The following is a 23,582-nucleotide window of genomic DNA, read 5'->3' as shown; positions in this document are numbered from 1 at the left end:
ACGTAGCCGAGGATGGCTAGGCGGTCGGTGCTAAACACGCATTTTTCCTTGTTATACCTAAGGTTAAGGATCTTTGCGGTCTGGAGAAATTTTCGGAGGTTGGTGTCGTGGTCCTGCTGGTTGTGGCCGCAAATGGTGACATTATCGAGATATGGGAATGTTGCCCGTAAACCGTACCGGTCAACCATTCGGTCCATCTCGCGCTGGAAGACCGAGACCCCATTAGTGACACCAAAGGGAACCCTTAAGAAGTGGTAGAGCCGCCCATCTGCCTCGAAGGCAGTGTACTTGCGGTCACTAGTGCGGATGGGGAGCTGGTGGTAGGCGGACTTAAGATCCACCATGGAGAAGACCTTGTAATGCGTGATCCTGTTTACCAGGTCAGATATGCGGGGGAGAGGGTCCGCGTCCAGCTGCGCAAACCTGTTGATGGTCTGACTGTAGTCGATGACCATCCTATGCTTCTCCCCGGTCTTTACCACCACTACTTGAACTCTCCAGGGACTGTTGCTAGCTTCAATGACTCTTTTCCTCAGTAGCCTTTGGACCTCTGACCTAATAAAGATCCGATCCTGGGCACTGTACTGTCTGCTCCTGGTGGCAACGGGTTTGCAATCCGGGGTGAGGTTCGCAAACAGGGAAGGTGGATCGACCTTGAGGGTCGCAAGGCTGCAGACAGTGAGAGGGGGTACAGGGCCGCCGAATTTGAAAGTTAGACTTTGGAGATTGCACTGGAAGTCTAACCCTAGGTGTGTGGCCGCACAGAGGTGGGGAAGGACGTAGAGCCTGTAATTTTTAAACTCCCTTCCCTGGAACGTGAGGTTTGCTACACAAAACCCCTTTATCTCTACTGAGTGGGAACCGGAGGCCAGGGAGATTTTTTGATTAACGGGGTGGACGGGGAGAGAACAGTGCCTTACCGTGTCGGGGTGTATGAAGCTCTCCGTGCTCCCAGAGTCGATTAAGCAGGACGTCTCGTGCCCTTTGATTAGTACAGTTGTTGTAGCAGTTGAGAGTGTTCGAGGCCGGGACTGGTCCAGGGTCACCGAGGCTAATCACGGCAGCAGTTGAGTGTTCTCTTCAGGCGGTGTGTGGTCAGCCGTGCTGGGATGCTTGGAGTCCATCCAAGATGGCGGCACTCATTGGTCACACATGGCTGGGGGACCGTGGAGAGGGTTGTGGTGGCGGTCTGCATTCGCCACCGGAGACCGCAGCGACCGCACAGGCCTGGCATACCACCACAAAGTGGCCCTTTTTACCGCATCCCTTGCAGATGGGTGCGCGGGCCGGACAGCGCTGCCGGGGGTGCTTGGCCTGCCAGCAAAAGTAGCAGCGGGGCCCCCCACGGGGTTGCCAGGCAGCCTTGCAGCACAAGCTTGTGGGGGGGGGGTGATGTCTCGGGGTTGGCTGCGGAGGGGTTCCACACTGCCCAGGGGGCTGCCATGCGGTCGGGGACGTAAGCGTGGGCGTTTCAGGAGGCCACATCCAGGGAGCCTGCAAGGGCCCGTGCCTCCTTGAGGCCTAGGGTGTCTTTCTCCAACAATCACTGGCGGATTTGGGAGGACAGCATACTTGCAACGAAAGCGTCCCGGATCAAAAGTTCTGTGTGATCGCTCGCCGAAACGTGCGGACAGCTGCAGTTTCTCCCCAACACCAGGAGCGCACGAAAATTCTTCCAGCGATTCCCCAGGGATTTGTTGCCTCGTTGCTAGCAGATGTCGGGCGTAGACCTGGTTTACCGGGCGAATATAATGTCCTTTTAGCAGCTCCATTGCTGCATCAAAGTCGTCCGCATCCTCGATGAGGGTGTAAATTTCCTGGTTCACCCTCGAGTGCAGGACTTGCAATTTCTGTTCTCCCGTAGGTGTGTTTTCGGCCCTTCCGAGATATCCGTTAAAACACGCCAGCCAGTGCTTGAAGGTTGCCGCTGAGTTTGACGTGTGGGGGCTGAGTTGCAGACACTCCAGCTTGATTCGGAGCTCCATCCATTTAAATCCAGCTTATTAAATTGATGCACGATCAATGACCACTAAAGCGAGGTTGTAGTCCATCTGAAGGCTTTAATAAGCTAGATGTTTCCCCCAGAGCTCAGGTACTGAAAGAAGGCTGCTGGGGCGGCACGGGCTCTTATACCCCGCCTTGCAGGGCGGAGCTACCATACACCTTGACCAATAGGAAACATACAATATCTACCAATGGTGTTCCAGCATTACCAGGTACCGTAATACCTCTACACAGACTACCACAGACATGTTCTGTTACAAATTCTGTGCACAATCTGGTACCATGCAGTGAACAACAACTTGTATTTATTGACACGTTTAACATCAAAAATGCCCCAAGGCAGTGAGAGAATAATAGTAGAGATTTGTTTAAAATTAATTTAAGGGATGTGGACATCACTAACTGCAATTTTTGAGAATCTTGTTTTTGAGAATTTTGAGGCAGGCCATAAGACTGCTCATTCCTGTTTAGAACAGTCAAGTGCCTCCACCTCCTCCAAGGCAACATAGGTGTGTGAGAGAGCCAAGAGCGCCCTCTCATCTACGGCAGACATTGTCAAACTCAGGGGCCCACAGGTGGGTCGCGGGCGGGTGTCGGGAGGGTCGCGGAGCCGTCCGTTGCGGCGCTCCCGATCACGCAAATCCATGTGCACCAGCCGGCTTTTAATAATACCGGCTTCGACTTCCGGGTGCGGCGATGACCAGCTGAGTCGCACGTTTCGGCAGCTCCCTGTGAAACGGACTTTTGGGCTCTTGATAGGAGCCCCAACGGCAATTTTAACGGCTGAAAACACCGTGCGGTAAACCAGAAGGGTGTTCCCCCTGGACACGGATGGAAAAAGGAGAGGAAAGTGGCCGGATTGCAGCGGATCCTTTGGAACAACGGCAAGGAAGGCAAGCAGAAACCAAGATGGCGTCGGAAGGTGGCAGTTTCATATGGGGCCCTGAACAACAAGAGTTTTTGAAACGCTGCGTGGAGGAGATAAAAAAGGAAATGAAGAAAGAGTTGTTGGCCCCGATATTACAGGCGATTGAAGGGCTGAAAGAGGAACAAAAGACCCAGGAGCAGGAGCTTCGGGTCGTGAAGGCGAAAGCAGCAGAGAATGAAAACGACATACAGGGCCTGGTGGTGAAGTCGGAGATACAGGAGGCACACCAGAAACGATCTGTGGAGAGGTTGGAGGCACTGGAAAATAACGCAAGGAGGAACAACTTGAGGATTCTTGGCCTTCCTGAAGGTGTGGAGGGGGCGGACGTCGGGGCATATGTGAGCACGATGCTGCACTCGTTAATGGGAGTGGAGGCCCCGACGGGTCCGTTGGAGGTGGAGGGAGCATACCGAGTTATGGTGCGAGGACCGAGAGCAGGAGAAGCTCCCAGAGCCATAGTGGTGAGATTTCTCCGTTTTAAGGATAGAGAAATGGTCCTTAGATGGGCGAAGAAAACTCGGTGTAGTAAATGGGAGAACGCGGTGATCCGCGTCTATCAAGATTGGAGTGCGGAGGTGGCGAGAAGGAGGGCGAGCTTTAATCGGGCCAAAGCGGTACTTCACAAAAAAAAGATAAAGTTTGGAATGCTGCAACCGGCAAGACTGTGGGTCACATATCAAGGGAGGCACCACTACTTTGAGACGGCGGATGAAGCGTGGACTTTTATTGTAGAAGAAAAATTGGAATGATTGGACTACGAAAATGAACGTTTGGACAAAGTGGTGGGACGAGTGGGGTGGGGGGGCGAAGAGGGATTGTATGATTAATCCTGCGGTATGGTAACTTTTCTTTCTCCCACAGGTGGTGATGGGGGGAGGTGGGGAGGGAGAGGAGATGGGGCGTTGGCCATGGGAGGCGGGGCCGAGGGAGAGGCGCGGGCTTGGTTCCCGCGCTATGATAATTATGGCGGGAATAGAGAAGCAGGAAGGAGGGGGCGCCGCACGGGGCGAGCCGTGATCACGGGGGGAAGCCGAGGTCAGCCAGAGTTTGCTGACTTCTGGGAGCAACATGGGGGGAGTAATTACGCTAGCGGGGGGTCTAGCGGGGGGGGGGGGAGGGGGGAATTACTGGGTTGCTGCTGCTGGGGAAAGGGGGGAGTGGGTGCGGGAAAGGATGGGCGGGGGGGCACCGTCTGGGAGAAATACAGCCGCGTGGGAACTGGGCGAGAAGCTGGAAAAAGATGATGGCTAACCGGCAAGGGGGGGGGGTGGGAAGCCCCCCAACTCGGCTGATCACGTGGAACGTGAGGGGGCTTAACGGGCCGATAAAGAGGGCACGAGTACTCGCACACCTTAAGAAACTTAAAGCAGATGTGGTCATGTTACAGGAAACGCACCTGAAACTGATAGATCAGGTTAGGTTGCGCAAAGGATGGGTAGGGCAGGTGTTCCATTCGGGGCTGGATGCGAAAAACAGGGGGGTGGCTATATTAGTGGGGAAGCGGGTAATGTTCGAGGCAAAGACTATAGTGGCGGATAACGGGGGCAGATACGTGATGGTGAGTGGCAAATTACAGGGAGAGATGGTGGTGTTGGTAAACGTGTATGCCCCGAATTGGGACGATGCCAATTTTATGAGGCGAATGCTAGGACGCATCCCAGACCTAGAGACCGGAAAGCTGATAATGGGGGGAGACTTTAACACGGTGTTGGAACCAAGGCTGGATAGGTCGAAGTCCAGGACTGGTAGGAGGCCGGCAGCAGCCAAGGTGCTTAAGGATTTTATGGAGCAGATGGGAGGGGTGGACCCGTGGAGATTCAGTAGACCTAGGAGTAAGGAGTTCTCGTTTTTCTCCTATGTCCATAAAGTCTATTCACGCATAGACTTTTTTGTGTTGGGTAGGGCATTGATCCCGAGGGTGAGGGGAACGGAATATACGGCTATAGCCATTTCGGATCATGCCCCACACTGGGTAGACTTGGAGATAGGGGAGGAAACAAGAGGGCGTCCACCCTGGAGAATGGATATGGGACTAATGGCGGATGAGGGGGTGTGCTTAAGGGTGAGGGGATGCATTGAAAAGTACTTGGAACTCAATGACAATGGGGAGGTTCAGGTGGGAGTGGTCTGGGAGGCGTTGAAGGCGGTGGTTAGGGGGGAGCTGATATCAATAAGGACACATAAAGGGAAGCAGGAGAGTAAGGAACGGGAGCGGTTGTTGCAAGAACTTTTGAGGGTGGACAGACAGTATGCGGAAGCACCGGAGGAGGGACTGTATAGGGAAAGGCAAAGGCTGCATGTGGAATTTGACTTGCTGACCACAGGCACTGCAGAGGCACAATGGAGGAAGGCGCAGGGTGTACAGTATGAATATGGAGAGAAGGCGAGCAGATTGCTGGCACACCAATTGAGGAAAAGGGGAGCAGCGAGGGAAATAGGGGGGGTGAGAGACGAAGATGGAGAGACGGAGCGGGGAGCGGAGAGAGTGAATGAAGTGTTTAAGACATTTTATAAAAAATTGTATGAAGCTCAACCCCCGGATGGGAGGGAGAGAATGATGGAGTTTTTGGATCGGCTGGAAATTCCCAAGGTGGAAGAGCAGGAAAGGATGGGATTGGGAGCACAGATCACGGTAGAAGAAGTGGTGAAAGGAATTAAGAACATGCAGACGGGAAAGGCCCCGGGACCGGACGGATTCCCAGTTTAATTTTACAGAAAATATTTGGACTTGCTCGCCCCGCTACTGACGAGGACCTTCAACGAGGCAAAGGAAAGGGGACAACTGCCCCCGACTATGTCAGAAGCAACGATATCGCTTCTTTTAAAGAAGGAAAAGGATCCGCTACAATGCGGGTCCTACAGACCAATCTCCCTCCTCAATGTAGATGCCAAGGTCTTGGCCAAGGTAATGGCAATGAGAATAGAGGAATGTGTCCCGGGGGTGGTTCATGAGGACCAAACTGGGTTTGTGAAGGGGAGACAGCTGAACACGAACATACGGAGGTTGTTAGGGGTAATGATGATGGCCCCACCAGAGGGTGAAACGGAGATAGTAGTGGCGATGGATGCCGAGAAAGCATTTGATAGAGTGGAGTGGGATTATCTGTGGGAGGTGTTGAGGAGATTTGGGCTCGGAGAGGGGTACGTTAGATGGGTGCAGCTGTTGTATAGGGCCCCAGTGGCGAGTGTGGTCACGAATGGACGGGGATCGGCATATTTTCGGCTCCATAGAGGGACAAGGCAGGGATGTCCTCTGTCCCCATTACTGTTTGCACTGGCGATTGAGCCCCTGGCGATAGCGCTGAGAGGTTCCAAGGGATGGAGGGGAATACTTAGGGGAGGAGAAGAACACCGGGTATCTTTATATGCGGATGATCTGCTACTATATGTGGCGGATCCAGCGGAGGGGATGCCAGAAATAATGCGGATACTTGGGGAGTTTGGGGATTTTTCAGGGTATAAATTGAACATGGGAAAGAGTGAGCTGTTTGTGGTGCATCCAGGGGAGCAGAGTAGAGAAATAGAAGACCTACCGTTGAGGAAGGTAACAAGAGACTTTTGTTACCTGGGGATCCAGATAGCTAAGAATTGGGGCACATTGCACAGGCTAAATTTGACGCGGTTGGTGGAACAGATGGAGGAAGATTTCAAGAGATGGGATATGGTAGCATTGTCAATGGCAGGGAGGGTGCAGGCAGTTAAGATGGTGGTCCTCCCGAGATTCCTTTTTGTGTTTCAGTGTCTCCCGGTGGTGATCACGAAGGCTTTTTTCAAAAGGATAGAAAAGAGTATCATGGGTTTTGTTTGGGCCGGGAAGACTCCGAGAGTGAGGAAGGGATTCTTACAGCGTAGTAGGGATAGGGGGGGGCTGGCACTACCGAGCCTAAGTGAGTATTATTGGGCCGCTAATATTTCAATGGTGAGTAAGTGGATGGGAGAGGAGGAAGGAGCGGCGTGGAAGAGATTAGAGAGGGCGTCCTGTAGGGGGACCAGCCTGCAGGCTATGGTGACAGCCCCATTGCCGTTCTCACCAAGGAACTATACCACGAGTCCGGTGGTGGTAGCTACACTGAAGATTTGGGGACAGTGGAGACGACATAGGGGAAAGACCGGAGCACTGGGGGGGTCCCCGATAAGAAACAACCATAGGTTTGCCCCGGGGGGAATGGATGGGGGATATGGAATGTGGCAAAGAGCAGGTATAACGCAATTGAAAGATCTATTTGTGGATGGGAAGTTTGCGAGTCTGGGAGCGCTGACCGAGAAATATGGGTTGCCCCAAGGGAATGCATTCAGGTACATGCAATTGAGGGCTTTTGCGAGGCAGCAGGTGAGGGAATTCCCGCAGCTCCCGACACAAGAGGTGCAGGACAGAGTCATCTCAAAGAAATGGGTGGGGGACGGTAAGGTGTCGGATATATATAGGGAAATGAGAGACGAAGGGGAGACTATGATGGACGAACTAAAAGGGAAATGGGAAGAAGAGCTAGGGGAGGAGATTGAGGAGGGGATGTGGGCAGATGCCCTAAACAGGGTAAACTCGTCGTCCTCGTGCGCCAGGCTAAGCCTGATTCAGTTTAAGGTATTACACAGGGCACATATGACTGGAACACGGCTCAGTAAATTTTTTGGGGTGGAGGATAGGTGTGCGAGGTGCTCGAGAAGCCCAGCGAATCATACCCATATGTTTTGGTCATGCCCGGCACTACAGGGGTTTTGGATGGGGGTGACAAAGGTGCTTTCGAAAGTAGTAGGAGTCCGGGTCGAACCAAGCTGGGGGTTGGCTATATTTGGGGTTGCACAAGAGCCGGGAGTGCAGGAGGCGAAAGAGGCCGATGTTTTGGCCTTTGCGTCCCTAGTAGCCCGGCGCAGAATATTGCTAATGTGGAAAGAAGCCAAGCCCCCGGGGGTGGAGACCTGGATAAATGATATGGCGGGGTTCATAAAGTTAGAGCGGATTAAGTTCGTCCTAAGGGGGTCGGCTCAAGGGTTTACTAGGCGGTGGCAACCGTTCGTCGAATATCTTGCGGAAAGATAGATAGGGGAGAACAAAGAAGGCAGCAGCAGCGGCCCAGGACTTGGGGGGGGGAGGGATGGGGGGGGGGGATGGGGGGGGTGTGTGGCCTGAGACAAGGCAGTTGCCAATTAGGGCTAGTTTTTATTTATTTATTTTTTTTTGTTATTTAATATTTATTTATTTTTTGTTGTTTTTGTTTAAATTTAAAAAAGGTCATTATTATCTGTATTGTTACAATGTTGTGTAAAGGATGCACAATGTACTGTGTTGGTTGACCAAAAATTTTCAATAAAATATTATTTAAAAAAAAAATAATACCGGCTTCGAGCGTCCTTCAAACTGGCCAGGAATAGATTTTTAAAATGTGGCCGCACTGTGCATGTGTGCCCGATCATCGGTGCGCATGCACAAAACTAAGCACATGCGCACTGATGATCGGCCACGCATGCGCAGTGCAGCCGCATTTTTTAGATATGGTCGCAGCCTTTTTGTTTCAAGTTCGGGGGGGCCAAAGGGACCATTTGGGTCAAAGGGACCCAAAACCATTTCCTCCATTTTTGTCAGCGACAAACAAGGTAAGAGAAAATGGTGGGTCGCGCAGGGCGGCCAGCGTGGGCTGCAAAGGTCAGCTGGCGTGGGTCGCGAAGGTCGGCTGGCATGGGCCGCGAAGGTCGGCCGAGTTGAGTCCCGAAGGTTGGCCGGTTGGTAAAAATGGGTCCCCAGAAAAAAAGTTTGAAAAACACTGATCTACGGCATTAATGGGTTCATTGTGGTTATACTTTCCACACTGTGTGGTTACACTTTCCACATTGTATGAAGCAAACTTGAGCACTTCTTTAATATATTTAGTATACTTGTATATGTCGTAGTATGTGTTTGTACATTAGAATTAAAAATCAATGGTAACTTTATGAAGGTGGCTCTTACCAGTGATAATGAATAGAGTGTTACAAGAGTAGAGAAGATGCATAGAGTCATCAGTTCAGTCCATAACAGGGCCATTCAGGAGTCTGATAATAGTGGGGAAGCCTGTTGAGGTCTATCTCAGTGTGTTATCAATAGGATCTAGGTTGTTGGCTGACTTATGATGCTTTTGGAGGAATACTCCCTTCTGTGCTGCATCAGATAAGATTCCAAAGTTCCAATACTCAAGCATTGATATTTCATTGTCCATCCAAGCTTGACTTTACGGGAGGCTCAATGATCACACTCCACAAACAGAATGTTGGGAAGCAGGTGCATCTTAAGCATGAGTGCTGGGTGCAGGACATTCATCCACACTGCAGTGTTACACATTGGCCCAGGTGTAGGCATCACAGCTCAACGGGCCAGGTATTGTGCAGGTTATACTGGTCTGCTGTGCCCAGTACTTTGGCTGTATTTACCTTCCAAAGATATGCTTTATGCATTCCGCACAGGAATGTTGCCTGTGGCACCCATGTCAGAAACTGGACCATTCACCGGAATGAATGGTGCACAAGCTCTTCAAAGAGCTGTTGTTGCACAGTTATGGGCTCCCCATGAACAAGATGCTTTGTCTGCTTGGATGCTACAACAATCCTATCAACATGTTTCAGTTTGAAGTCTGATGTGGTGTCATTCTCAAAATTGGTTTGATTATTGACAATTTTGCGGCATGGGCGCCTCATTTAAGGTCACTGGCATACATGTGAGGGAGCCAGGTTCTGAATGACTTGCTACCATGTTTGTTTGCAATACGCTGAGTCCCATGGTTATAATTGTGAGGGTTTCAGCCATGTGAATATAACAGTCCAGCTCCATGATTTTCTTTCTCTCGCTGATAGGGGATGGGCAATCCCTTCAGTAATTGTGAAGTCAATATACAAGATTATTTTGGGGGAAGCTGTTGTCCGAAGATTAGCTCGTTAGGTGGATTGGTTCTGATCAATGCGCAGAGTTACAGGGTTGGGACGGGGAGTGAGCCTAGGGAGGGGGCTCTTTTGGAGGGTTGCTGCAGACTCATTGGGCTGACTTGCCACCTTTTGCACTGTAAGGATTCTTTAAATTTAAATTTATTGTCACATGTACTGAGGTACAATGAAACCTATTGTTCTGCGAACTGTCCAGGCAGATCGTTCCATACATGAAAAACATAGGACATACGATAAATACACAATACATGGACATCGGGTAAAGCAGATGGAGTATAGTGTTACAAGAGTAGAGAAGTTACGGAGGCACCGAAAGAACATCTTTAAAGCGCATTTGCCTGCTCGATGGTATCTTAGTGACAACATAGTTGCTGTTGAAGTTGCGCTCTGCATCTGTAGTATGTTCCTAAAGGGGTGATTCTGCAAAAGTTTAAGGGGTGGCCCTTGTCCCCTCGAAACCAACAACAGATCTGCATTGATGGTTGAAATAGCTGAAGGAGCTTTGAACTCCTTAGTTTGAAGGAGATGTGTCAGCTGCCCGGGAACCATGCTCACATAGGAAGGAAGACCTTGTTGTGGTCACAAACCACCTTTTCACGATTAAGTGGAATGACTGGACATCGGGTAAAGCAGACGGAGTATAGCGTTACAAGAGTAGAGAAGATGCATGGTGATCAGTTCAGTCCATAACAGGGCCATTCAGGAGTCTGGTAATAGTGGGGAAGAAACTGATTTTGAATCTGTTGGTGCGTTTTCTCAGATTCTATGTGTATGTCGCCTGCGACTGGCTGATTCAATTGTGATATAGGAGCACCTTATGAGAATCTATTTTGCTCAAAGACCCATCTGGTGATGATCCCTTCCTGCATAGTCAGTCTAGGCTACAGGCCATTCCTCCGAGCTGTTCTGCCATTGGCGGCCTCCTCATCCTCATCCATTTTGGAATTTTTCAAATGGAAGGAGACTTCCTCAACTTCCTCCTCGTCAGAGGTTAGAGCTCTGCCCATGGCATCATGGCCATCAATTTTGAGGCCCCTCTGCTGCACAATGTTGTGCAGCGTACAGCACACCACTACTATTCCTGACACCCCCACTGGAGCAGAGCTCCACCTACGTTACGGAGGCACCGAAAGAACATCTTTAAAGCGCATTTGCCTGCTCGATGGTATCTTGGTGACAACATAGTTGCTGTTGAAGTTGCGCTCTGCATCTGTAGTATGTTCCTAAAGGGGTGATTCTGCAAAAGTTTAAGGGGTGGCCCTTGTCCCCTCGAAACCAACAACAGATCTGCATTGATGGTTGAAATAGCTGAAGGAGCTTTGAACTCCTTAGTTTGAAGGAGATGTGTCAGCTGCCCGGGAACCATGCTCACATAGGAAGGAAGACCTTGTTGTGGTCACAAACCACCTTTTCACGATTAAGTGGAATGACTTCTGGTTGACAAAGGTGTTTGCATGTTGAGTTGAAACCTTTACTGCAACATAGGTGCAATCAATAGCACCCAGCTATTGAGGGAAGCCTGCTAACTGGGCAAAAGGCTCTCTGTGTCTGAGGTATTAAATCTATTACAAAATTAATATGGTCGCCCCCACGAGCAAACAGGGCATTGGTTACGCCCTTAATGCAGCTGTATATTACTGACTGAGTTAAATCAGACAGGACTTATGATGAGTCCTGGAAAGATCCTGAGGCAGATAGGTTGAGAGTGACAGGTACCTTCACACCACTGGCATGGCACGGGAGTCGATGGGTTGCAGCTCAAGTTGCTGCTGGACATATACCTGTCACCACCTCACGGCTTAGCCTAAGTCACCTTTGACATCGGTTCCCTGCCACATTGAGGATGTCCCAGCTCTATACACAGGATAGTATGTGGCTGTCCAGCCTCTCCTCCTCTACCTTCCTGGTGTGTAGCCAATGGCCTCTTCCTCTTGACACTGTGCCCTTCCTCTGGCTGCTCAGGATTACTGGCTTCTGCAGCCTCTATGTGTGAGGTTATCATGCGCATCTTCTATGTTCCTTCACATGAAGCGCCATGTGCCCTTATCCAGCGTAAAGTTCTTCCTGACACCTGGGCGTTCGAGGCAGCAGGGGCAAAAATAATTGCCCTGCGAGACCAGGAGCCCACTCATTAGGTTAATGGAAGACGATTGGAATTTGTTTCACTTCACTTCTGGGGCTGTGAATAACATTGTCAAGAAAATTCCAGAGGTACGCTTTATCTCTCCAAAGAGGTGTCCTGACTACCTAAACAAATATGCCAAGTTCCCACCATCACATACCAGGTCTACTTTTTATACTTCAGGTTTTAGTAAAATCCCACTAGAGCGGAGGCAGCTGATCTTTTAAAATGTCAGCTGCCTCTGTAAAACAAGCATGTTTGAAACCCGTCTCGCCACCATCTATCCCTCACCGCGCCCCTACCCCCCCCCCCCCCCTCCAACATTCCCGACCCTGCGAAAATGGGAAATGCTGTGTTTCAAAGAATTCCTCCAGTGCAGAAGGAGGCCATTCGGCCCATCGAGTCCGCACCGACCCTCTGTTTGCAGTGGGAATTCCAATTTTCAGCTAGCTCTGTTATTTTCTCCATGATAGAGAACGCGGCCCTTCATCGTGGTGAAAATCTGGGTCTTTTGGCTTGGTGTCAGTTTTCCCACAGACCTTTGCAAAAGCACCGCGAGGCAGTTTTAATGGCCGTGGTTGTGGCTGACATGGTCAGGCAGAAGGAAGTTGCGAAACAGGAATGGAATCAGCTCAAGGAGAGATTTGAAGAACAGATTGAAAATATTAAATTTATTGCATTAGATTATTGGAGGTCAGGGAGGACAAGAACTTGGGACTCAGCACGGAACAGGTGCTGTATTTTTGGACCAACTGGCGTTTATGGAGTTTGGGGCAACGGGAGACTGGTTCAGAGCACAGAGAAAGAGAAGTAGATTCTAGAGGTGTCAAGCTCATGGCTAAAGGTTTCAGCTGTGTGGGTTGGGGTGGGCTGACATAGGGGCGTAGATAGATAAGTTTGCAGAAATGAAAATAAACAGTCATGGTCATTGTAATAACTTCACCAACACCAGTCTTCCAGCACCAAACACTTTTATTAAAGTAACAAAAGAGGTTGCTGCCGCAGTATACAGCATTCTAGTGCAAGCCCACGGACCGATGGGATTTCATAGAATTTACAGTGCAGAAAGAGGCCATTTGACCCATCGAGTCTACACCGGCCTGTACTGGCCCGGGTTCGAGCAGTGGGTTTTAAGCTGTCCCCCATGTCCTTCATGGCCATCATAACAGTAATGGATTGCACATTTAATATGAAGCTAGGCTTGGTTCAGAGTTGGATAGAACACCAACATTCCACATGTTCTTGTTGGGCCTGAGGGAATGGAGCAATGGCAAGGCAACAAGAGTAAAGGCACTCGTCTTCTTGACAGTCAGTTCGAGAGCAGTTTGCCCCCTGTGAACCTGTTTTCATGTGACTGGTACAAATAAAGGACTATGCCACGGTAAAGGAGGTCAAATTTAAATGACGTTTTGGTGAAAGGAAGCAGGCTGCTTTTAAATTCAAATTCTAAATTGTCAAACGTGAATTCTTTGAAGAAACTGTATTTGCACAGGTAAGAGCAAACTGTAGAAGAATAGAAATCAGAATAATTATTTTGTTCAAACTAAGTTTGCTTTTAAATTGCCATGATTGCTTTTATTTTTGCAAACAATTGAACTGTGAACTACAACAGAGGCATTTGTGTCAACGATGTTATTTTCTGTGTAACTCGGATATCCTGTAAAGGGTCCAACTGTAGATCTGCTGTGAAAATGCAATGAGCGAGAACATTTCCCAGAGCAGAAAGCAAATTATTCTCCCACTCCCGACTGGTTAATTGAAATTATACTGTAAATTTAAAATCACTTCAACATTAATTCTTAATAAACAAGATTGCTGGTGTCACATTGGTGCCTATTTACGGTAGTATTTCCATATGCATGCAGCAACAACTGATAATATCACAATTGACATTGATAAAAATCCGTAATTCGACTGTGGCAAATCCCCTTTTGAGTTTACCAGCTGTCTAGCTTGTGACTTTTCCTCGGAAGTCAAAGGAACCTGCTCACTGGACAACGCATTAATAGTGCTTTCCCCAATATTGTGCCCGTAAACAGCTCCCAAGTTAGTTGCTTCTAATTTACGCTTATTGCCCGCTTCATTTTTAGAATCAACGTCCTGATAAATATGCCCAACATGTTCCTTAACATCCTCGTTGTATGAATCTGTGTTTTCTACCTCGTGGCTGGTGTCCCATTTACTGCAGCTCATTTCACAAGAGGACGATGAATCTCTCTTTGAAGTATTTCCTTCCATGTTTGAATTATTATCTGATTCTGCCCCTGTAAACCTGTTTTCATGTGGCTGATTACAATCAAAATGAAGGATCCGACCCCCATAAGGTTCCAGTTCACATCCAAGCTCAGCTGTTTGGTTTGACACATTTTTCTGAGAAGCATCCACGTCACCAATCGGAGCTGGTCCTTGCACGTCAGGGACCTGAAATGACCGAAGCTGTGGACTATTGTTCAGCACATTCGTATTTTGGAAGCCTTGTTCCTCATGAACACGTGGCTCATTGACAGAGTTCACAGGAACCAGATAGCCTTCAAAAGAGCAATCAGTATCAGAAGAAATGAGCAATTGATCACTTCTGGAAATTGAATCTGTGCCTTTATTTATTTGCACATTTTTCATGAATTCAACTTCAGAGTCAGCCCAATTATCAACAGGCTGTGTTCTTGCAAGTGCAGGAATGCTTTGCGCAATTTCAGTGTGACTCATCTGAAAAGCCTTAGGCTTGCACTCAGTATTCATGTTTTGGTTTGAAACGTCTTTCTGATCACCTGCTCCACTTAATTTTTTCTCAGCATCAAAATTCAACTGTACATTCAATGGACTGTGAACGTCATAGAAGTTTGTTTGCCGTTGATCATCCTGGTAACCTTGTAGAGCTTGAATCTTCTGTTCTTTAATTGAGTTTTTGTCATTGAAATCACAAGAAGCGTTAGCTCCCCTATTACTGCTGTCACCCAAACTCAAAGAGTTGTCCTCTTCAGGCGTATCTCTTTGACTAGGTTTGGTGAATAGCGGGGAACTGTCTGAATTATTGCTTCTTGAGTTAGCCACTATGCTTTCACTGAGCTGTAAATCCTCACTTGTTACTGAACAGGGGCCTTCGGACGAACTAAAGGCTTCTGTTCCTGATTGCACATTCTCAACAACACTTCGCAATACTTCTGGTTTGCCAATATCCTGAGAATCATCCTCGTTTGACTGATACAGAGATCTGTGTATGTGCACCTGTCTGTGCGTTGAAGGGACTTGTGTTATAGCTTGGTTGTTTCTTGTTTCTCTCTTTGCTTGATCAGTATTGGGGGTGAATATTTTTTTAACTTCTCTTTCCTCGCCAGAGTTATTACGATCCGAATTTAAGGTCTGAATCTTTGGAGCTCGGGAAGAACCACTGGGCTGTGAATGATCAAAGGGAACCATTTTCTCCTTTAAAAACAAAATGAAGTCAGCTTGGAGCTGGATGAATCAAGGTGATCATAAATTTCTGCAAATAAATACTGCAATAAAACACAAGTTATGTTAAATTATCTGCATTTAAAATGACAAAGCATCTGATGGCAAAAAACAAAACAAAGCAATAAAGTCCAATCCATAATTGTGAACTTGTACACCAAGTACGGTTTGTTGAACATTTCCAACTTATTTTGCACACATTTTTAATCTTAACATCTCCCCACATTAAAATTTAGTGGGAGATGCTTCCTCGATATGTTCTTTTCTGTACCTGTTTTGACATTGAATTCTCTGTTTGAACTATGAACTATCTTCCCAGTTCAGCCTCTGTTCTGCTTTTCAATTATATTGAATTCAGATGGGTTAAGGCGATATACAGTTGTTTGCCCAGATCCAGATGTCATGTAGAAGGTACTGTAATGTTTGGACATTTATTTGGCGTAAGTTGCTGTGCAAAACTCCACAGAAAACTCATGAGCAAGTGGAAGTCTAATGTATAGCTGGTGCCATTGAAGCATTGTTCAGAGCACAATTTGACCCATTACTTGGCATTTGAGGTTTTGCTCATCTTGCACAAGTTTTTGATTTTGAAAACACACACAAAACATCTGTTGCCAATAGTAGGCACGGCATTAATTTCTTAAGGGCTTTCAAAAGTGTATGCAAAGTTTCTCAAAAAAAAACATGGAACAAGAAAAAAAGCTATACGGCAAATTATAATTATTATCTTCGAAACTGTAGTAGTGCCAGATTCTTAATAATATTGTCCTTCAGGTTAGGCATAAATTATACAAAATTGGGACCACAAAGAACATTCTTCACTAATTAAGTTATTTGGGGCCACAATAGTGCGAGTAGTTGTGACCTAAAGAGGACAATAAGTTGTCTGCCAGATGACAAAGAATCAGATCTGGTTGAAGAAGGAAAGGAAATGGAAGACATGCAACAAAATCACGGGCTGATCTCTCAAAGAGTTAGTGGAGGACAAAAGGAGATACAATTTTTAAAGTTCACACGCCAGATTTCCAGTGTGCCACCTCATTATTTAATGTGATGCACACACTTAGGAGACTCCATTAGGTATCTCCTCGTGATGTCTAGATTTTGGGTGGCAGGTGGGGGCGGAGTTGGGGTGGGGAATGTTGAAATATCATCCAGCAACATCTGTGTGCTTCATTTTAAGGATTAGTTTATGAAGAATCTCCACTATGGGCCCTTCACAACGTTCCTCAGACTGTAATCTCCAAAATCTGGCACAACAAATGCAATCAGATTTTATTTGTTTGAAATTTAGCTGCCTCAGCCTTAATTCTCTACCATCACATTTTGATCAGTACTTTCAACTTCCCACTGCATTGGTTTGTAACCCACTGTGATAGAGCTGTCCCACCATTCCCAGTCCATCACCCGTGACACATAGCCCTTCACATTCAGTTATCTTCTGAAAGTTACTATCAAATCTGCTTCCACAATCATTTTAGGCATACATTGGAGGCCAGAACAATTGACTGCACAACAAGTCTCATCACCCTTCCAGTTCTTTTGTCAATGTTCTCCTTGCTGGCTATTAAACCCTTCATGAGTGGAAACACATCAAATAAATCTAATCTTCACCTTCTCTGCTCTGAAGAGAGCAATTCCAACTTCTCTGTTCTCTCAAAGTCCGTCATCCCTAATACCATCCTACTAATTTTTCAAGTTCTGAAATCTGGCACGGACTCAACCCCAAGATTGTCCATTTTGAGACACTGTGGGCTACATTTAATGGCCCCGTCACGGACGGGGAGGGGCTGGAATATGCGATGAGCATCCAAATGTGCACTGACTTTGACGGGAGTAGAAAATCCCACTGGCGGAGAATTCCACCCTATACCTGTACACTAATGGAAAAGCAGAATACTGTGGATGCTTGGGTATGAAATAAAAGCAGAAAATGCTGGAAATAATCAGCAGGTCAGGCAGCATCTGAGGAGAGACAATGTTTTGGGTCAATGACCTTGCATCAGAACTGGGAAACGTTGGTGGGCAACACTGTGGCGCAGTGGATTAGCCCTGTTGCCTCATAGCGCCGAGGTTCCAGGTTCGATCCCGGCTCTGGGTCACTGCCCATGTGGAGTTTGCAAATTCTCCCCGTGTTTGTGTAGGTTTCGCTCCCGCAACCCAAAGATGTGCAGGCTAGGTGGATTGGCCATGCGAGATGTAGCCATCTAAGATGGCCACCTGCAAAGGACCATGGGAATTATGGCCAACCCAGCACTCAGGCAGATACAGAGCTTATGTGTATCTGAAACGCAAGTAACCAAGCTTGATCGAAACCCCCGCTCGTTTACATTTCACTGGCCCATTTTTCCAGGAAAATAGAACTCCAATCAAGAAACTGGTACAGCCACAGACTGGTCTGCGCCACTCCTTTTATTCAGAGAGTCCAACCGCCAAGGTCAATGACTGCTAAGGACCCGCCCAGCCACCAAGGCACCCGCCCCTTTATTGGCCGAAATCGAAAACCGTGATCAGAGCCCTGTCGAATTATCGGGTCCAAGTTAAGGACCACCCCAAAGAGCGTGAAATCCCAGCGGGATAAAAGAGGACACAGCCATGTGTTCTGTCTCTTTTGGATCCAGCCTGTGCCAACCCAATTGCAGCAGGAACAGCCAGCCAAGTTCAAGACCAACGATCGCTACCTGACGGATGAGCCCAGCAGAGACAGAGCCACTTTCTTCGAACCAGCTGAGTGAAATCCAGATAAAGGCCGTATCCATTTGCACAGTGCTGGTCGCCCTGAAGTTAAGTATAGGTTATTGTAGCTGATAGGTGTAATTTAACTCTTAGTAGATATTGTGTTTGCATGTCGACATGACTCTTGTGTATGTAAATAAACCATCTTTTGAACTAACTAACTGGTTGTGTGGTCATTTGATCGATATAAGGGAAGGCTTGTGGTTCACTAACATTATTAATAGAGCAATATAAATTGCCCCTTAATTGGAAAAAATGAATTGGGCACTCTAAATTTAAAAAAAAAAGAACTGGGAAAAGTTAGAGATGTATTAGGTTTGGAGCAATGGGTGGGCGGGCAAAGACAAAGGAAGGTCTATGATAGGGTAGAAGACAGAAGAGACTGAATGTCAGAAGAGTTAGTCCTACATCTCCTCTAAACCTTGCCCCTCGCGCCTTAAACCTATGCCCCCTAGTAATTGATCCCTCTACCCTGGGAAAAAGTCTCTGACTATCCACTCTGTCTATGCCCATCATAATTTTGTAGGCCTCTATCAGGTCGCCCCTCAACCTCCTTTGTTCCAGTGAGAACAAACCAAGTTTATTCAACCTCTCCTCATAGCTAATGCCCTCCATACCAGGCAACATCCTGGTAAATCTCTTCTGCACCTTCTCTAAAGCCTCCACATCCTTCTGGTAGTTTGGAGACCAGAATTGAACACTATACTCCAAGTGTGGCCTAACTAAGGTTCTATACAGCTGCAACATGACTTGCCAATTTTTATACTCTATGCCCTGGCCAATGAAGGCAAGCATGCCGTATGCCTTCTTGACTACCTTCTCCACCTGTGTTGCCCCTTTCAGTGACCTGTGGACCTGTACACCTAGATCTCTCTGACTGTCAATACTCTTGAGGGTTCTACCATTCACTGTATATCCCCTACCTGTATTAGACCTTCCAAAATGCATTACCTCACAACTCTCTGCCCAAGTCTCCAAACTATCTAAATCCTGCTGTATCCTCTGACAATCCTCATCGCTATCCGCAATTCCACCTACCTTTGTGTCGTCCGCAAACTTACTAATCAGACCAGTTACATTTTCCTCCAAATCATTTATATATACTACGAACAGCAAAGGTCCCAGCACTGATCCCTGCGGAACACCACTAGTCACAGCCCTCCAATCAGAAAAGCACCCTTCCATTGCTGCTCTCTGCCTTCTATGGCCTAGCCAGTTCTGTATTCATCTTGCCAGCTCACCTCTGATCCCGTGTGACTTCACCTTTTGTACCAGTCTGCCATGACGGACCTTGTCAAAGGCATTACTGAAGTCCATATAGACAACATCCACTGCCCTACCTTCATCAATCATCTTTGTGACCTCCTCGAAAAACTCTATCAAGTTAGTGAGACATGACCTCCCCTTCACAAAACCGTGTTGCCTCTCGCTAATACGTCCACTTGCTTCCAAATGGGAGTAGATCCTGTCTCGAAGAATTCTCTCCAGTAATTTCCCTACCACTGATGTAGTTCCCTGGGTTACTTGCTACCCTTCTTAAACAAAGGAACAACATTGGCTATTCTCCAGTCCTCCGGGACATCACCTGAAGACAGTGAGGATCCAAAGATTTCTGTCAAGGCCTCAGCAATTTCCGCTCTTGCCTCCTTCAGTATTCCATCAGGCCCTGGGGACTTATCCACCGTAATATTTTTCAAGACGCTCTATATAGCTCTTGGGGCTAAAGGCATCAAGTGATATGGGGGGGGGGGAAGGCAGGATCAGAGTATTGAACTTGTTGATCTGCCATGATCGTAATGAATGGCGGAGCAGGCTCGAAGGGCCGAATGGCCTCCTCCTGCTGCTTTTTTCGATGTTTGTTTTGACGTTTCATCCGCAGTATTCTGCTTTTCGATTAGTGTCTAATTTACTTCCACTCCTCTTCCATGAATGCGTGGCTTGAGGGAGTCCTGCTCTTCTCTCTGATGGGATTTCTGTTTTGCTCTTTTACTCTGCTCATCTTCATTGTTTTCCATTTCCCTTCTCATGTTTGATCAGATATCTAAGGAAAACCCCGGCCATCTTTACTTACTCAGCACTTGTTTCCAGCTCTGACTTGTTGCTCATGGATTACGCCATGTTGCAGATCCACCTTTGATGACAGGCACCTCCTAGACATTCAACATTCTCGGAATTCTGTTCCATCCCCTGATCCACACTCAATGCAATGAGCTACTGCATATCCAATCATGACCTTTCCTTTCACCAGCACCAACTGCTCACTCAATCGCAAAGCTCCTGTATTCATGATAGCCTCTGGCCTTCCCCTCTCTCAGATATTTAATGATCTGTTCTTGACAAAGAACCCAGTCTTCTACCCTTGTGCCTCTCTCTTTTTAATTACTTTAACTTATTGTATTAGTTATGTCGCAACAGTTCAATTGTAATACTCCAAGTTTTATTGTTCAACTTTGCTTAAATGGGACAAAGCAAAGCACGGTCAAATGAACCTTCAAGCAATTATTTACTTATTGTCAAACTTACAATGCTGTCAGTATATATAAATATTCATCTAGAAACAAATTTTAAAACCAAACAACATATGAATCCGTTTAAGAATTATATGTCACCATGGAAATATGAATGAGGGCTGAATGATGGAGTCTCATATATCAATGAACGATTGGAGGGGTAAATTGCCACATTACCTGAACAGGTAGCTTGTCATCTTTGTTTTCTTTGTTATCCACCGACTTTCCAATTTCTTGAATTGGCATTTTAAACTCTATGGAAGCATCCTGAGCGGTGAACTTAGAATCAGCCGAAGACACAGAAGACAGTGCAGTTGATGTGCTTGAAGTGGCAACTGATAAAGCTGAGGGCTGCAGGTTGGGAGCAGGTACTGAGGAGGACACTACAGGCGTGCCAGTTGAGTTCTGCATTACAGACGCGACTGCCGAGGAGTGTGCTGCAGGTATGTTTGCCGAGGATGGCACTACATGTGTACCAGCCAAGGGCTGCACTACAGGCGTGCCAGCTGAGGGCTGCACGACAGGTGTGCCAGCCGAGGACTCCATTGCAGGCGTGCCAACTGAGGGCGGCGCTGCAGGAGTGCCAACTGAGGACTGCGCGGCAGGCGTGCCAACTGAGGGCTGCACTGCAGGAGTGCCAACTGAGGGCTGAGATACAGGCGTGCTAGCTGAGGGCTGAGTCACAGGGGTACCAGCTGGGGGCTGTACTACAGGCGTGCCAACTGAGGGCTGAGTTACAGGGATACCAGCTGGGGGCTGTACTACAGGCATGCTAGCTGAGGGCTGAGCTACAGCCGTACCAGCTGATAGCTGAGCTACAGGAGTGCCAGCTGAGGGCTGCAGAACAGGCCAATTAGGTGAGGGATGGACTGGCAAGTTGCTTGCCGGAGGGGAAACTCCAGGAGAGGATCTTGAATTGTCAGCAATGGTGATTGAGTTTGAAGGGTTTTGTGGGAGTAAAACAGCGACTGAAGCAATTGGTGTAGGAACAGCAGGAACCAATGACGAGTTGGCAGCAGCACGGTTAGGAGTGACATTGCCTGCAAAAAGACATTCAGGCATTAAGTAATATTCTTTATGGAAAATGAGCCTATGTTGACATTACATTTTATACCAGCAACAGTTTTGGTCTACTTAATGATCACAATAAGTTAGTATACAGATACAGTAAGTGATTAGAAAGGCAAATATAATGTTGTCATTTATTGCAAGGGGAATGGAATATAAAAGGAGGGAAGTATCAGCACAGATGTCAGCACCATAGTGAGACCACATCTGGCGTAGAGTGCACAGGTTTGATCTCCTTATTTAATAATTGCATTAGAAGCACTTCAGTGAAAGTTCATTTGACAGATTCCTGGAATGAAATGCTTATCTTGTAAGGAAAGGTTGAGCCTGTGTTGTTGGAGTTGAGAAGAATGAGACGTGACCTGATTGAGACAGATATGATGTTATGGGGATTTGGCAGTGTGGATGCTGGGAAGATGTCTCCCCTTATGGGTGAGACTGGAACTAGAGGACATGGTTTAAAAATAAGGGTCAGGATCCTCTGAGCTTCCGCGCCGAAATTGCGATCGGGAATGGGCGTTGACGACGAAATCCAGCGCGACGCCGCTTCCGGGATTCTCCGGAGAATCTGCATGATTCGCTCATGCGCAGTCCACGCAGCACAGGCAGGAGGCCATTGACAGAGGCCTCCGCGGAAATTCGCCGCGCAATGGGCCGAGTTCTTGATGACGTGGTTCTAACCGCGTTTTGGTGTCGGGAATGGCCAGTGACGGCTGAGGAGTCAGTCCACGGCCGCCCTGGTGGGGGCCTCGCGGACGGCCAGGCTAACGATGGGGGGCCACCGATCCGCGGGCGCGCGTGATCTCGGGAGCGCCTATATTTTCGGGGCTGGTCCGCGGTGTGAGTCCGCCAGTGAGCACGGCGCAGATGCCGTTGTGCGCATGTGCAAACTCCCGACCGGAAGTGCAGGACCCCGTGTCGGCAGGCAGAGCTGCGAGGAGTACATCGGAGCCGTGCTAGCCCCCTTCAGGTAGGAGAATCACTCTGGACCTTCTTCAGGAAAGTCCAGAGTGATACGCCCGCGTTTTGATGTTGGAGTGGGGACATAGCCCCATTATTGGAGAATCCCGCCCCAGAGGTCTCCCATTAAGTCAGAGGTAAGGGCCGGGATTCTCCGACCCGCCGTGGGTCAGAGAATCCCCAGGGGCGCGAGAATCGCCTTCTGGGCGATTCTCCAGGCCCCGATGGGCCGAGTGGCCGACGAGTTTGGCCGAGCCACACTGGCGTGGGTTACTCACGTCCCACATGGCGGGACCTGGAAGGTGAGTGTGCGAGGGCCGTCCTGGAGGGAGGGCGGGGGGATCCAACCCGGGGGGGGGGGGGAGGGGGCGCCACGGTGGCCTGGCCGGCCGTGGGGCCGACTTTACTCCACGCCGGACCCCTGGAGGGCTCCGCCATATTGCCCGGGGGCTAGCGCGGAGAAGGGAACCCCCACGCATGCGCGGAAATACATCGGCTGTCGCGCGCATGTGCGGAATTACGCCGGCGCATGCGCGAACTCGCGCGGCCGTTCCGCGCTGGCTGGAGCTGCGGGACCACTCCTGCTTCAACCTAGCCCCCGAGGAAGGGGAGAATTCCTCACTTTCGGGAACTGTTGACGCCGGAGTTGGGCGCCAGTTTTCTCGCCGGAGTGGGAACATAGCCCCATCATTGGAGAACCCGCCCAAGGGAATTCAATTTTCTTCCATGTTACCCTGTGGAATTCGCTTCCTCAGTGAGCACTGGAGATGGGGGTTATTATTCGGAATATATTCAAGACAGAATGAAATTGATTCTTGATTGACAAGGGAGTCAAACGTTCTGGGTGCACTCAGGAAAGTGGAGTTAAGGCCAGACTCAGATCAGCCACAATCTC

General features: G+C 48.3%; 1 protein-coding gene across 6 annotated transcripts in view; it reads right to left on the bottom strand.

Moving 5' to 3' along the window:
* Nucleotides 1-12,917: 12,917 nt before the first annotated feature.
* The window catches only part of LOC140409267 (uncharacterized), a 64,636-nt gene continuing 53,971 nt past the window's right edge, over nucleotides 12,918-23,582 (bottom strand). For all 6 annotated transcript variants that reach the window (XM_072497626.1, XM_072497623.1, XM_072497622.1 and 3 more), the window contains 2 exons: nucleotides 20,837-21,699; nucleotides 12,918-15,386 (listed from right to left, as the gene is read on the bottom strand). In XM_072497626.1, coding sequence (XP_072353727.1) covers nucleotides 13,797-15,386; nucleotides 20,837-21,699 — 2,453 coding nt within the window. In that variant the 3' untranslated portion in view covers nucleotides 12,918-13,796. The remainder of the gene's footprint in view (nucleotides 15,387-20,836; nucleotides 21,700-23,582) is intronic.

The sequence above is a fragment of the Scyliorhinus torazame genome, chromosome 3 (genome assembly GCF_047496885.1).
Source record: "Scyliorhinus torazame isolate Kashiwa2021f chromosome 3, sScyTor2.1, whole genome shotgun sequence".
Taxonomy (NCBI): Eukaryota; Metazoa; Chordata; class Chondrichthyes; order Carcharhiniformes; family Scyliorhinidae; genus Scyliorhinus; species Scyliorhinus torazame.
This window is presented reverse-complemented; position numbering and strand designations above follow the sequence as displayed.